We start from the raw sequence: 15,339 nt of genomic DNA on the forward strand, positions 1-15,339 counted from the left end.
CAACCAGGGATCGAATCCACACCCACTACATTAGAAAGTGGAGTCTTAATCACTGGGCCACCAGGGAAGTCACTATACCCTACCTTTTTCATGAGGTTTTGCTCTGTGTAGATTACAGAAAGGAAGTACTTCCAAGTAAATGGATCCGAGTGAAATATCGTTCATCTCAGAGTAATTTTCCACCTAAAATATCTTCCATCTATAAAGCATCTATTCTCTTAGTTAAAGAGAAAGCTCAGAGCCCTCAACTTGGTTGTCCTCTTCCTAACTTCAGTGTCTAACAATCATCCTCCTTCTTCATCACTGTACCCGCCAAGACTAGCCTTTTACATTCACACAATCTACTATAAACAGCTTTCAGACTGGTCTTCCCATTTCATCTTCCACAATATGCCAGAACAATCCTCTTAAAACACAGCCACAAGCATGTCTTTCTCTTCGTCAAAAGTTGCAGTGAAATCCCACTACCCACCACATTAACTATAAACTCCTTTCCTTGGCATTTAGTCCTCTAATGCATGGTTCCATATCAGCTTTCCACTCCCTTTCTCCCCTACAACTGCTCCATAATCAGCCACAGTGGGATTCTAACTACTACCTACATGTCCCCAGAACCTGGATACTTGTACAGTTTTTGCTTATGAGTTTTCATCAGCATTGAGCATCCTCTGTCTATGATAAGCTGTAGAAATCACACTCATTCCTCAAATGTCACCTTTTCTGAATGCATTTTCTGATTTAATCTTCCCCAAATAGACGTGACCATGTCTCCATATAAACCCTTCAGCATTTTATTCATACCTCCATCAGAGCACTCACTGATCACACTCCGCTATGTATTCATAGTACAGCTCTTTCATGTGGTTCCTGACTTTTTCTCAAGGCTATGAGCTCCCCAGAGGCATGAAAAGTTTCTTAACTTGCCTGAATATATTAGGAAACATTGCAGGCAGTGCAAATACCAAGTACCTATGTCTGATGAATGGAATATAAGGAAAGATGTGAGGGTAGGGGGAAGTGAGCTGTATTCATGGAACAGAGAGGAGCTTAGGATCTCACTGAAATTACTGTCTGGTAATTTCAGTAATTACCAGACTGGGGAGCAGTGGGAGGTAAGGATGAATGGGCATACTTGGCCTGGCTTTCAAAGGCCACTGTCAAACGATGAGTCTCAACCTCCTCTGAAGAAAAAATTGTTGCTTTCATTATATTTATTGCAAACTGTAACTGTTTGATTTGTTCCTTAAGTACTGTCTCTCTGTATGACACACAGGCACATGTGGGTCCAGACCTATGTCCAAAAGCACATGGATTATACCTGCCGTGTTCACACTCTCCACTGTCTAGTAGGATGCCTGGAACATGGTAAACATTCAATACATGTGTTCTGAGTGTGTTGATGAAAGCTGTGGATCATAATACCCTGTAAAGATGAGAGGAGGTCATGTGTAAAATGACTAGCACTAGTATTAGCTTTCTGTTTCTCTCTTTTCTTCCTCCCTCCCTCCCACCCTTCCTTCCTTCCTCCTTTTCTCTCCCCCTTCTTCCTTTCCTCTATGAACTACTCATGCATTAATTCATACATTCAATAAACGTGCCAGGCTTCTCTGTAGGCACTGGAGATAAGATAGTGAACAAAAGAGAGAAGTCTCTACTGTCATGGACTTTACCCAATGAATGATTCACTTTGCAGCTTTAAGGAGTCTTAAGCATGCAGTTATTAAGAAAAAGAGGTTTTGGTTCAAAGTTTTGGCGGGATTAAGCAGAGCCTGGAAGAAGGGAGGCCAATTGCCGTATTGCAGGGATGAGATAAATGATGGTTTGGACGTGAGTCACAGCGACGTAAGAGAGGAGAGGGTGCAGAAAGCAGTGGACACCCATGGGATCTGAGCCATCCAACGGTAAGGAAGTGGGAAGGAGGATGAAAGTTTCCAGTCTTGTTAGCTCGCTGTGTTGCCTTAAATAGACAGGGAAGTTCTAAGGGGAAGCTGCAGTGGTTCATGGGGTTTAGAATGTGAGATGAGTTAAGTCTATCTTTGAAAATGATTTTTTTGAAGAGACAGAAAGAAATCTAGGTGAAAATACTTCACTCTCAAAGTAAAGATTTAGAGCCAAGTGAAAACCAAACTCCCTTCTTTGTTATTATGAATCACTGTTTCATCATTTGAATAAAACATGATATTCTAACGATCTGTCAAATTCCTTTAGGAAGCTGCTCCTTCACAACATAACCTGGTAGCTATCCTATCCCTACAGCTCCTGAAACACAGCATGCCCCTAAATAATGTTTGTGAATTAAATTAGTTAATAGCAAGCAACATGTCATCAAGAAAAAGAGAAAACTGCACTTGGAGTCAGAAAGAGCTCAATTCAAATGCTTGCCCCCTAAAGCCGGTATAGGCAATCTTACTTACAAATCAGAAATAGACACATAGATGTAGAGAACAAATGTATGGCTACCGAGGGGGTAAAGAAGGTGGGAAGAATGGGTAATTGGGAATGAAACATATATACTATCGATACTATACATACAACAGGTAACTAATGGGGACCTGCTGTCCAACACAGGGAACTCTCCTCAGTATTTGGTGATGACCTAAGTGGGAAGGAATTCCACAAAAGAGGGGGTATATGGATATGCATAGCTGACACACAGGTCATATGGTCAAAGCTACGGTTTTTCCATTAGTCATGTACAGATGTGAGCCTTGGACCATAAAGAAGGCTGAGCACCAAAGAACTGATGCTTTAAAACTGTGATGCTGGAGAAAACTTTCGAAGGTCCCTTGGATGGCAAGGAGATCAAACCAGTCAATCCTAAAGGAAATCAATGCTGAATGTTCATTGGATGGACTGTTGCTGAAGGTGAAGCTCCAGTACTTTGGTTACCTGATGCGAGGAGCTGACTCATGGGAAAAGACCCTGATGCTTAGAGAGATTGGAGGCAAAAGGAGAAGGGGTCGCTAGAGCATGAGGTGGTTAGACAGCATCACTGACTCAATGGACATGAATTTGAGCAAACTCCAGGAGATAGTGGACAAAGGAGCCTGGCTGTGCTACAGTCCATGGGGTGACAAAAGAGTTGGACACAACTTAGTGACTGAACAACAACAATAGCTGATTCACTTTGCTGTAAGGTAGAAACTATCACAACATTTAAAGTGACTATACTCCAAGAAAAATTAAAAGAAAAAGCTTGCCCCTTTCCTGCCTCCACTGCTAGTTATATCACCATGGGCAGATTTTTGGCTTGCTTCTTAATTGCCCAGTCTTTAAAATGGACCATCTAATAAATCCTGCAGTATGCTAGCAGAGTATTCAGTAAATTAAAGAATTCAAGGTTCCTGTCATCCCAAAGACACAAAAACTGAAGCACTAACATTATTGAGTATTATTATTACCTTTGATACCACACCCTTTAGATTTTGCTGTGGTTTTCACCCTGTCACATTAGACACCTTCTCACTGCTGACATTCCGTCCAGGCGATCCAGCTAGAAGCCAGTCTCTTGGCACGACCTCCTGCCACCCAGCTTTCCTAAAGCCTCCACTGGCTACTAAGCTCCTCTCCACATGGCTGGCTGGTCTGTCAGTTCAAATTGCCCAATTCAACTGACATCACCACAGCTTGCAAATTCCAAAATCACTGTTGAGTACTTTAGATTTGGTCATGTTTATGCCTGGCCTACAAACTGGTCCACTGTGTCCTTATTTATAGACAACTTGCAGCATGCAGTGTTTGAAGAGGCTTCAGAGTCCAGCATTCAAAAATACTCTGGAGATAGATTTTCACAGCAATCAAAAAATAAATAGGAAAACCGAGAAAGTGATGTCTGTGCACTGTTTACTTCCAAAAGGTACTAAGAACACAGGGGTGCAGATAGAGCAGGATTAGTTTTCATGCTCAAGGATATTAGTTCAGAAAGATAGATTCCTTTCATGATGACCATCCTCCCTTGGTTGAGGCACTATCCTGGGCAGTATATAATTTATCTCAGAATGAAATAAATTTTTCCCAAAGTCTCATGCATTCTATATGAATTGGGTAGAAGTGTTTCAGTAACCTTCACTTTTCTACACTCTACAATCCACCCCAGGCTATAGCAATTTCTAATGAGAAGGACATACTGGATCCTGTATATCTGTGTGTGTGTGTGTGTGCGCGCGCACGCACGTGTGTGCTGTATGGCAAGTACTATGGATTGAGTTTTTGTGGCCCCTACAATTTATATATTGTAGTCCTAATTTCCAGTGTGTGGATATTTGGAGGTGGGGCCTTAGGAAGGTAATTAGGTTTAGTTGAGGTCACAAGGCTGGGGCCCCTAAAGTGGGATTAGTGTACTTTACAAGAAAGGAAGAGACCACAGCTTGCACTGCTTCTGCCAAGAGAGGACAAAACAAGAAGGTAGCCGTCTGCAAACCAGCAAGCAGACTCTCATCACACACCAGACTGGCTGGCACCTTGATCTGGGACTTTCTGCTTCCAGAGCTGGGGGCAATAAATGTTTGCTGCTTAAGTCACCCAGTCTACTCAAGACAGCAAGTGAACATATCACAATCCCGAGACTACAGATAGGGGACAGGTTAGAAAGGAGAAGGGATGCCCCTGAGATGAGGAGGAGGTACAGTGGCCACCCCAGAGGAAGCCACCATAGGCCTGAGGAATTTGCTGTGGTCACCAACAGGGCACTCTGCCACACTGCACCAGGGCCTTGCCCTCATTTTCAGTAGTAAGTCAGACAGCAAGCATCCTCTGACAGGACCAATGCATTGCCCTGGGATCAGCATTTTAGGTGGGAGTAAGATTCATCCTCCCTTCCCCCAGAGGGAGATGGCTTTTTTCTCATCCTAAGGGTTCCATGCAAACTCACAATGGTGACATTTGTTGAGCAGTGGCTTGAATAAAGGGCTCTCAGAAAGCAAGAGGGTAACACAGAGCCTGAATGGGTCTGCCAGGGCGCTACGCCCCAGGAATGTTCAGGAGGTACCCGCAGCCTCCCAGGGAAGGAGAGAATTAAGGATGTCCTCAAAAGGGGAGCGGTAAGGCCAGGGCTCCATTTGCCAAAACTGGAATGTGGTAAACAAAACATTGCCTAAAAGAGGCTTGTACAGAAATAAACCCTTCATTTGGTTCTAAACTATTTTTCTTAAATGCCAGGTAACCTTCAGTACTCCCCTTTCAAAACAAACAAAAAAGAATCAGAGAAAAGGATTTACCTCTTCCTACCCTACCCCCCCCCCCCCCATTCACTACAGAATCAAGATGCTTTTATTTTAACAGTGGTTTGGGGGTTAATCCTTTCAATACTCCTTTGGTCTTGTAAATATAAACAAACAAACAAACAAAAAACCTCTGAATTTTAAATTACTATAGGTATCACTAAAAGACTGTCTTGGATTTTCTTTGTCTCTCTTTGGGGATAACCATTCTGTTCTTCGGGTTGCTAACATTGCAACAAAAACCTAGTTGAGGGTTATCTAGAAAGGTTTTGGTGTTAAGAGTCTGAACATTCCCTTGGCACCCTACACCAAAATATTTTACCCCGTAGTCAATTTTATTTCTCTCACTTTAAGTCCAACTGCAGGAAATCTTTTGGAAAATCGGACCAATGACTTTTCCCCGACAAGACACCAGAATCCTGCAGGGTGCATCATCACTAAACAAAAAATGAACACAAAAATCCAGTTCCTGCAAACATTCCATCATCTGAGGCTAACTAACTAACTGCCTTTCTAACTAATCATCTAATCAACTAACTGCCTTTCATTCATCAAATTAAACATTTAAAGTATCACCTAATTCATTCTAGAATTGATGCAAGTTTATACCTTGAATGACTTCCGCAACAGCAGAAAAACCAGACATCAATTTGATTGTGCAGCTGCGGACGCTGAGCTTCCTCTTTCACCCCAAATTTCCAGACCGTGTTACAAGCCGGGTGTGGTTTTATGGGGGGGGGGGGGGGACTGCCGAGAGGGACGAGAGAGAAGGGTGCAGGGGAACTTGGCAAGAAGAACCTCCCCGGAGGGCATTTGTGATGCCCAGGACCCGCATTCGGCGCTTACAGAACGTGTGCAGAAGTTTCTTACTACAGAGAAGCCTGCATATCGGAGCAAAACCTGGCTTTGGCGAGTTCTTAAGAACTCAGGGGCGCGCTAGTCTTCACACAGGCGAACTGCTCACCAGAAAGCTGAGGCCCGGCTCGAAGTTGGGTAAAACTTCGAACAAACGGTGCGCGCGGGCCCAGGGAAGCTGGAGTCAGTCTCGTCTAACGGTTTCCCGTACCGCTAGCAGCCCTCGGCGGGACAGCCGGGTGCAGTGACTCAGAGCCAGTGACTCAGCGACCCCACCCTTCTCCCCCGAGCTTTCCTCGGCCGCCGCCTCGAAGCGCGCACCGTCCAAAGGGGACCCAGCCCGTTAGGCCCCTAAACAGGAATTCCCAAGACAAGAGGACTAAGAGAGACGGGGTCCGCATCGGATCCCCTTTCGAAGCAGGCTGTGCACACACTCCTGCGCGGGGCCCGAGCCCTGCGTGCACAGCTGTGCGCGCCCCCACCTCGCGCTCCAATCTCAGGCCCTCTTTGTTTCTTTCTCCACGCCTCCAGATCTGCGGGATCCTGCACTCCCCCTCCTCCAGCTCCTTGGCCCGCGGGGCTCCGCACCCACCCTCTCCCAGTAAAGCGCAGCCCAGTTGCGGCGCGCCCCTCCCACCCGCGCGCCTCCTCCTCCATCTCTTTGGCGCGGAGCCCGGGACCCCTCTGGTCTAGTCCTGGCGGGTTCCCCCACCACCACTGCGCGACCCCTCCTTTATCAGCACCCAGAGGTGAGCAGAGCTCGGGCCACCATCAGGAAAGCCCCTGAAAGTCCCAGCCCAGCTAAGAAGTAACGGGACTGTGCTCAGTCCCGGTTGGGGAAAATGGGGGAGGAGGACGGCTCCGGGGCGCCCCCGCCCCAACCCCCCGCCCAGCCTTCCCCATTGGCTGGCGCACTCAGTCGCCGGGATGGCAGTGGGAGGGAACCCTCTCACCTCACGCGGTTATAAAAAGTGCGCCCCGCGCGGGGTCCGGTCCTCTGCCACTCTCGCTCCGGGGTCCCCGCGCCAGAGACGCAGCAGCGCTCCCTCTGCCCACACCCGCCGCGCCCTCGCGCTCGCCTCTCCTCCCGGAGTCAGTCCGTGCTACCGCAGTCGCCCAGTCCACCGCCACCCTCTGCAGCCATGTCCACCAGGTCCGTGTCCTCGTCCTCCTACCGCAGGATGTTCGGCGGCCCCGGCACCGCGAGCCGGCCGAGCTCCACCCGGAGCTACGTGACCACGTCCACCCGCACCTACAGCCTGGGCAGCGCGCTGCGCCCCTCCACCAGCCGCACCCTCTACACCTCGTCCCCCGGTGGCGTGTACGCCACGCGCTCCTCGGCCGTGCGCCTGCGGAGCGGCGTGCCCGGCGTGCGGCTGCTGCAGGACTCGGTGGACTTCTCGTTGGCCGACGCCATCAACACCGAGTTCAAGAACACCCGCACCAACGAGAAGGTGGAGCTGCAGGAGCTCAATGACCGCTTCGCCAACTACATCGACAAGGTGCGCTTCCTGGAGCAGCAGAACAAGATCCTGCTGGCCGAGCTCGAGCAGCTCAAGGGCCAGGGCAAGTCGCGCCTGGGGGACCTCTACGAGGAGGAGATGCGAGAGCTGCGCCGGCAGGTGGACCAGCTCACCAACGACAAGGCCCGCGTCGAGGTGGAGCGCGACAACCTGACCGAAGACATCATGAGGCTTCGGGAGAAGTAAGGCGGCGCCCACGCGGGGCTGAGGGAGGGATGAAGTGGATACCGAAGCTGCCACGCCCTTAGGGATGCGGCCGGGGCGGTGGCTGCCGGGGGGACAGCGGGGGAGCAGGGTTGTGGCTTAAGCGGCGCGGCCCCGCCCTGAACTAGGATCTTGCAAGTTAGCATTTCCCCTCTACCCCCACTCATTGCCCAAGAACGCACGTTTCAAGTTGCAGACTTTTAAAAACTACCACTGTGTACTCTAAGGCCCTAGAAAAGGATGAACGCGATTTCCCCAAACTTTGAGAAAGTTTCCTAGCCCGCTCTGGCGGGCTGCCAGCCAACGGGCCTTGGAGGGAGCGAGACAAAGGGATCGTAGAGTCTCCTCCGCGGTGGGGCGGTGGCGGGCGTCTCGCAGGTCGGGGTGGGCCACAGTGATTGCTTTTCCACGCAGAGGCCAAGGTCCCGCTAAAACTTGCCTAGGACAGCAGGTCTAAGAGCCACAGTTCGTTGGTTGAGCGCGGAGGTGGCGCAGCAACTCTCGGTCTGCGCCACGACTGGGTGTTTGGGTGTGGTCGCCCCGCCCCTGGCGGTTTCCCGGTTCCCCTGTGGTTAATCTGAAACTGTTTCAGGTTGCAGGAGGAGATGCTTCAGAGGGAGGAAGCCGAGAGCACTCTGCAGTCTTTCAGACAGGTTGGTAGATTCCGTTACCACTCGAAGCCACCGGACGCCACCCGCCCACAGAACCCACGGGCAATTCTAAAAGTTCCTTAACCCAAGTCTAAATCATACAAAACTTCACGTCTACGCGCCAAGTCCCCTAGTGGCAGAGAGACCGCAGTTCTGGATAAAAGCCCTTGAGTGATTAAACCGTTCCGTAGGACATGGTCTTTAACATTTTAAAATTTGTTTCAAGATTCTTTTCCCAAGAAATCATTTTTTTTCCGTTTCGTGTTTGCAACACGTTGATATTTTTATATTGAAGAGTTACAGTTTGATTTAGGTTGCGGTTTTGCCAAAGTTTACTATCATTTACAAGGGCCACAAAAAGCACAATTCTGCCCTGTAATTTTAGGTGTGAAATGGATTGGAGGAGAGGAAACTTAGTGTAACTGAACTTCAGCCAGAAATTTTCGTTTCTTCCCGGCAAGTTCTATTGTGGCCCCAAGGTTAGACAGAAGTGTCGCTATGCACAACTAATTTGTGATCTAATAAGGATGAAAAGGAGCCATCTGTCCCCTTGGCTGAAAGGTATTAATGGTTTCTCCGGGCTTCACTATGGAATGTATATACAGACATTCTGGCAAGTGTGGTGGCTCTGGTGAGAAAGAATAGGAGTCTTTGTGTTCCTGGAGACGCTTTGCAACAGGCTACATTCTTAGTGAATATGTAATGATGCAAGCACTGTTCTAATTGGACACAAGTATTTGCTAACATCCCGTTATCTAATATCTGGCCCAGACTCGAAGTATGTGATGTGAAAAGTTCTTAAAGCTGCAGTCCTACCTCACATTTGGAAAGGCCTGCCTTTTTTGAATCCTTGTATTCTTTAGCATTTTCTCTATAAAGAATAAACCTAAAAATGAAGGATACGATTTTAAGAAAAATGGTTTTCTTGCTCTAAAGGTAGATGGCCTTTAAGGATTTTTAACTTAAAGTTGGATCCCAAAGAAGGCTAGTTGCCAGCAGTTTTATTCTCCTGAACACTCACTGGGACTGGCTCTAAAAGCTCCCTCAGGCAAATAGTCTAGAATACATTTTGAAGCAGAAATGCATTTATCAAGTTAAACACGGAAATGTGTGGTTTATTTCAGTCATTGAGCATTTCTGATCATCATGTCTGCAATGTTTTCTTCCCGGTAGTAACTTCATATAAAACAATATTAGTAAAAATTGTTCCTCCTATTTAGGGATTAGATAAAACCACTCATATTCTCTTCAAACAAGTATAACAACACATAGAACTTTTGAAAATTGAGAATAGTAAATTATCTTTTGCAGGGATTAACAACAAGCAAAAATGATTTTTTCCCCAGGATGGATTATTTTATTATCACCCCTTTCTCATATACTTTTCCATGAAGGTGATAGAAACAGGTCAACATTTTAAGACTAACCTGGACTCCAAATATAACTGTTTACAAGATATGTGAAGTGAAAGTCGCTTGTGACCCCATGGACTATACAGTTCATGGAATTCCCGCCAGAATACTGGAGTGGGTAGCTTTCCCTTCTCCAGAGGATCTTCCCAAAGCAGGGATCAAACCCAGGTCTCCCGCGTTGCAGGCAATCTACCAGCTGAGACACAAGGAAAGCCAGCTTACAAGATAAGAGGTATAAAAATCCTAAAGACGTTCCCTGAGGGGAAATAAAATCTCTCCACCAGTTTACACATGGTGGAAACATAGGAGGAGACCAGAGCAGTAGAAATTTTACGTATGGTATGTGCATGTTGATTAGTCATTCTGAAACAGGCTAAGGAACTGAATTGACACAGTGCTAAGTGAAAAAGATGTGGACACACCCTTGTGGAATGAGATAAGTGACTTTCAGGAGAAAAATCTACCAGAGAAAGCAAAGCAAATACAGTTCAGGGTTACACTTCTTTTTCTTTATTTGGCTGAACCACATTTTTGCCAGTGTACATCCTGAATTGGAATAAAGATCTAGGCTTGTAACTTGAATGTCAGATGACTTGCTCGGGATCCCGAGAAAAAGTTTCAGAAGATTTGAAGAGACAAAAAGAGAGCTTAGGTATTACGTGCTGAAACTTCAGGAGCACAAATTTCTGTTCTGCATGTTCTCATGTATACATGGAGGTGTGAAATTGATCAGCTCCTATTATTCTATCAATATCATTCCATAATGTTACCCCTGCCTCAAAAAAATTTAAAATCCTGTGACACTGATTTTCTAGACTTAAAAAAGTAATGAAAACTTCACTGAATCTATGGATTCAATAATGATTGATTGCAGGCTCCCATGTTGGCGTACACTTATTTTTAAATATTTATTGGTCACCTTGAGTACAACTCAATGGATCACAATGCAAATTTGTTAATGAAGAGAAGAAAACAGTATATTAGAGCCCTGGGTGATTTACAAACTTATTTAAAGGTTATAAAATCTGTCAGTGCCCTTTGCATAGTAAAGAGGCTAAGTTTGTCTGGTTCATTTAAAATGAATAAATGGGGTAAGCCACAGACTTTATAGCATCTTCCTCCATGTCCTGTTTTTTTTTCTTTTTTCAAAACAGGATGTTGACAATGCCTCTTTGGCACGTCTTGACCTGGAGCGTAAAGTGGAATCCTTGCAAGAAGAGATTGCCTTTTTGAAGAAACTGCATGACGAGGTAAGAAGAGGCACTGAACGTTTGTGGGTGCAGCTGCTCCCGTACCTGGCATGGCTGACTTTCCGTCTGTCTTTCCTCAGGAAATCCAGGAGCTTCAGGCCCAGATTCAAGAACAGCACGTGCAGATCGACATGGATGTTTCCAAGCCTGACCTCACGGCTGCCCTGCGTGATGTCCGTCAGCAGTATGAGAGCGTGGCCGCCAAGAACCTTCAGGAGGCTGAGGAATGGTACAAGTCCAAGGTACAGACCGGCTAGTGAGGCCAGAACAGATGCAGACCATGCTGTTTGCTGCACTTCTCGGTGGTTCCTCAGTGCCTTTGAGCGCCCTAGCTTAGCTGGCTTTTCTTCTTGTTCAAGTTTTATTTCTTACTGCATTCCCCACCTTTCCCCATCCTTTCCCACTGCCATCTGTCACCCTGCTTCCAGGTAACCCCCAAACCATGCTCTTGACCTCCGCCCTCTGCAAATGAGGGCAGCAAAGTGAATTTCTGCTTGAAAATCTCAACATCCACCTTCCACCTCATTTTCTCTGGTTATCCAAACAGAAGTTTCAACATATCCTGGAAGATGTTGAGTTTGGAACTTTGAGTGTAAAATTTGGTTGGCATCATGCCTTATTTACTTTGTTTGTTCACCATCTTTAAGCTTTCTCATTTATCCCGGCCACATAGCATCTTGAGGATCTGTGGATGAGGCCTGTGCCTGACCCAGGTTTCTGCTTCCTCCCTGACAGTTTGCCGACCTCTCTGAAGCTGCTAACCGCAACAATGATGCCCTGCGCCAGGCCAAGCAGGAGTCGAATGAGTACCGTCGGCAGGTGCAGTCTCTTACCTGTGAGGTGGATGCGCTCAAAGGGACTGTGAGTATCATACTTGCAGGTGACAGCTTGTAGACATTCAGGTGGCCAATCTGAGGGTGCTATTGGAAGAAAATTTTGTTCAAAGGGGGAAAAACTGGCATTTTAATCCAAAGAAAATGATTCCGTTCAGATTGATTCAAAAAGATCTTGGAGATCCCAAGGTTTTAATTTACCTATATTATTGTTTCCACTAGGAAGGAACCTGGTACATTATTTTCCACCAAAAGTTGGAGTTTTTCCCATTTGGTACGAGGGGAAATGATTGCAGATAGTTTGGAAATGGTTGGGGTTGTTGTTTAGTCACTCAGTTGTTTCAACTCTTGGTGACCCCGTTTGGGCTTTCCCAGGCAAGAACACTGGAGTGGGTTGCCATTTCCTTCTCCAAAGGATCTTCCCAACCCAGGGATCGAACCTGAGTCTCCTGCATTGGCAGGCGGATTCTTTACCACCGCGGTTGGGAGAATAGCTGTTTTTGTTTGTTTCTGGGAAATAACACCGCCACCTTTCTCATCTTTCCTGCAGAACGAGTCTCTGGAACGCCAGATGCGTGAAATGGAAGAGAACTTCTCTGTGGAAGCTGCTAACTACCAAGACACTATTGGCCGCCTGCAGGATGAGATTCAGAACATGAAGGAAGAGATGGCCCGTCACCTGCGTGAATACCAAGACCTGCTGAATGTCAAGATGGCGCTCGACATCGAGATCGCCACCTACAGGAAGCTGCTGGAAGGAGAGGAGAGCAGGTAGGGAACAGGGCTCCTGGGAGTGAATTCCTAGCTGCCCTGGGCTGGGTATTGTGCCCCTCATTTTCCACGCACCATTCATTTCATCTTCAGACCCTTTCTGATTCAAGGTCGCTCCTGACCACTTTTTACATATGAGAAATCTTCAGTTCAGAGAGACTGAGTTCCTTGTCCTAGTTAGTTCGTTACCCAAACTGGGATCTGAACCTGCAGTTGATTCTGTGAAAACCAGTAGTCATGCTATAGTACTTCCAGTCCCTTGTATGAAATGCTTGGAGTAAAATATTTAAATGTACTAATGAGACCAATCATGGGTTAATGCTTCTAAAGCAAATCCGTCACCAGTGAATTATAAGCAGGAGTTTTCTTAATTGATGAAAATAAGAACTGTATAAATTTCTCCTTGTTTATGAAAAATGTGACTGTTTTTCTTTTTATAGGATTTCTCTGCCTCTTCCAAACTTTTCTTCCCTGAACCTGAGGGGTAAGCATTTGATTATCCTTTATGAAAATTTTTATTCATTTATTTATTTATTTGACTGATCTCTGTGACATGTAGGATCTTAGTTCCCCGACCAGGGATTGAACTTGGGCCCCCTGCGGTGGAAGCATTCCTAAATATTGGGCTGCCAGGGAATTTCCTATGAAACATTTTAGCAGCTTTTAGCCATTCTGCTTATAAAACACTCATTTTTAAAACTGAAAGATGCCATAAAGAGAAAATTCTCTAGGACAGCCATAATTTTCAAACAAATACTGTTTTATATTCTGTACTTCCAGTTAAATTGAAACTCCATTTTTCTTCCTCCTGATGGAGTAAACACTAAAACAGTCCATCCCATCCTGATGTCTCAGTAACATTAGCCCCTGGGCTTGAAAACAGGTGATAATCTTTTAGAATTATTTTGGGAATAGTGCCTTAAAACAATCATGAACAAAAACCATAATTTTTGGACAAAATTGTTTCTTTTTAAAAATTTCATTTTTACTCATTTTGTACCTATTTTCTTTATTCAGAAACCAATCTGGATTCACTCCCTCTGGTTGACACCCATTCAAAAAGGACACTTCTGATTAAGACGGTGGAAACCAGAGATGGACAGGTTGGTATCTTTAAATCAAAAAGAAATAATCTCATGCCAGCATTGGTAAGCCTTTAAATCCATAAACCTGTGTCAGATACAGGTAGCTAATTTGGGAGGTTTGTTTCAATCATGCCTCCTAAAAGGAGAATAGTACTTCTTCCAGCCAGTACCCACATCCAACTAATTATTTGGCTTCTAGATGCGAAGGTGAGATAATAGTCTGCCTTTGTCCAAAATTAGTGATTTACTTTGGTGCTTAATTTGAAACAGGAGTACAGTTTCCTTAAGTTAATTCCTAATCTAGATTCATAAGACTGTGTCATGGATTCATATTGACTATGTCAGTATTAGGAATGTTTTGATCCTGCACATAGGGCCTTCCCTGGACACTCCTAGACCCTGTCATGGTGTGATACAAAGGCATGGCATATGACTAAGTAGTTTCTCACTACCTCTCTGTGCCAGGAAAAGACAAGGTCAAAATGTATGGTAATCTTCAAGTAATCTTCCCCTGCACATCAGATGTACTTGTTATACATTTTAGTATGCTTTAATTGTAAATTTTGCTGCTGACGATTATTATGGCATTCTTCTTCACACACACAGTATTTTTAAGTCATAGCATCCTATCAGATACATATTTTGCCTATAGGTGAAAAGCATCTTACATATGTCTCTATCCCCACTGTCTGTGAGCCTTTTCATACAGAACCAATATAATCTTCCAATTTTCACAACAAATTATATCCATATCCTGGGATTTTTCTTTGACAGGCTTTATGGGATCATTTCTTCATTAGTATGTAGTATTGTATTTGATATGAGTTCTATTTTTCTTAACAGGTTATCAACGAAACTTCCCAGCATCACGATGATCTGGAATAAAAACTGCACATACTCCGTGCAGCAAAATACTACCAGCAAGAAGGAAAAAAAATTCATATCTTAAAGAAACAGCTTTCAAGTGCCTTTCTGCAGTTTTTTCAGGAGCGCAAGATAGATTTGGAATAGGAATAAGCCCTAGTTCTTGAACCAACACCCGTAAAAGATTTAGAGAAAAGTTTACAACATAATCTAGTTTACCGAAGAAGCCTTGTGCTAGAATACTTTTTAAAAAGTATTTTTGAATACCATTAAAACTGCTTTTTTCCATCAAGTATCTGACCAACTTGTTTCTGCTTCAATAAATCTTTGGAAAACTCTGTTGGTATCTTACTTATTTGATAATATCTAAATAATTCACTAAATTTCATGAGAATATTTATGTTTTGGTTAAGTATTTTTTTGTCATATTGGTCAAACTGCCACAAAATCAAGGCTGGGTTAACTTGAGAAATTCAACTTTATGCTTGAAACTGAGTTTTTAATTTGGTCATTTTAGGTAGACCTTGCATCTTTGCAATTCAGTTGCTTTTTAAACTTACAAATAGATGTTGTAAAATAACTCGCAATGACACTAGGTGTTTCCATAAAATGAGTTCAGCTGGGTGCATATCCATGTGTGATTACAGCTCTAACAGACATCCTAAAACGAAAA

At 44.9% G+C, this 15,339-nt stretch overlaps 1 protein-coding gene across 1 annotated transcript; it reads left to right on the top strand.

Annotated features, from left to right (window-relative positions):
- Positions 1-7,060: 7,060 nt before the first annotated feature.
- VIM (vimentin) lies at positions 7,061-15,004 on the top strand. The gene is made up of 9 exons (XM_020881337.2): positions 7,061-7,779; positions 8,394-8,454; positions 11,018-11,113; positions 11,194-11,355; positions 11,849-11,974; positions 12,497-12,717; positions 13,158-13,201; positions 13,735-13,820; positions 14,646-15,004. The coding sequence occupies exons 1-9, from the start codon at positions 7,217-7,219 to the stop codon at positions 14,685-14,687; spliced, it is 1,401 nt and encodes a 466-aa protein (XP_020736996.2). The 5' UTR covers positions 7,061-7,216; the 3' UTR covers positions 14,688-15,004.
- Positions 15,005-15,339: the final 335 nt, after the last annotated feature.

Source organism: Odocoileus virginianus, chromosome 9 (assembly GCF_023699985.2).
Source record: "Odocoileus virginianus isolate 20LAN1187 ecotype Illinois chromosome 9, Ovbor_1.2, whole genome shotgun sequence".
Lineage (NCBI taxonomy): Eukaryota > Metazoa > Chordata > Mammalia > Artiodactyla > Cervidae > Odocoileus > Odocoileus virginianus.

Excerpts from the sequence above, each read along its gene's own strand:
- VIM (XM_020881337.2), top strand. The coding sequence starts at position 7,217 with ATGTCCACCAGGTCCGTGTCCTCGTCCTCCTACCGCAGGATGTTCGGC. Across the intron at positions 11,356-11,848 it reads AGGAATGGTACAAGTCCAAG|TTTGCCGACCTCTCTGAAGC; the intron begins GTACAGACCGGC and ends CCTCCCTGACAG. Across the intron at positions 11,975-12,496 it reads TGGATGCGCTCAAAGGGACT|AACGAGTCTCTGGAACGCCA; the intron begins GTGAGTATCATA and ends TCTTTCCTGCAG.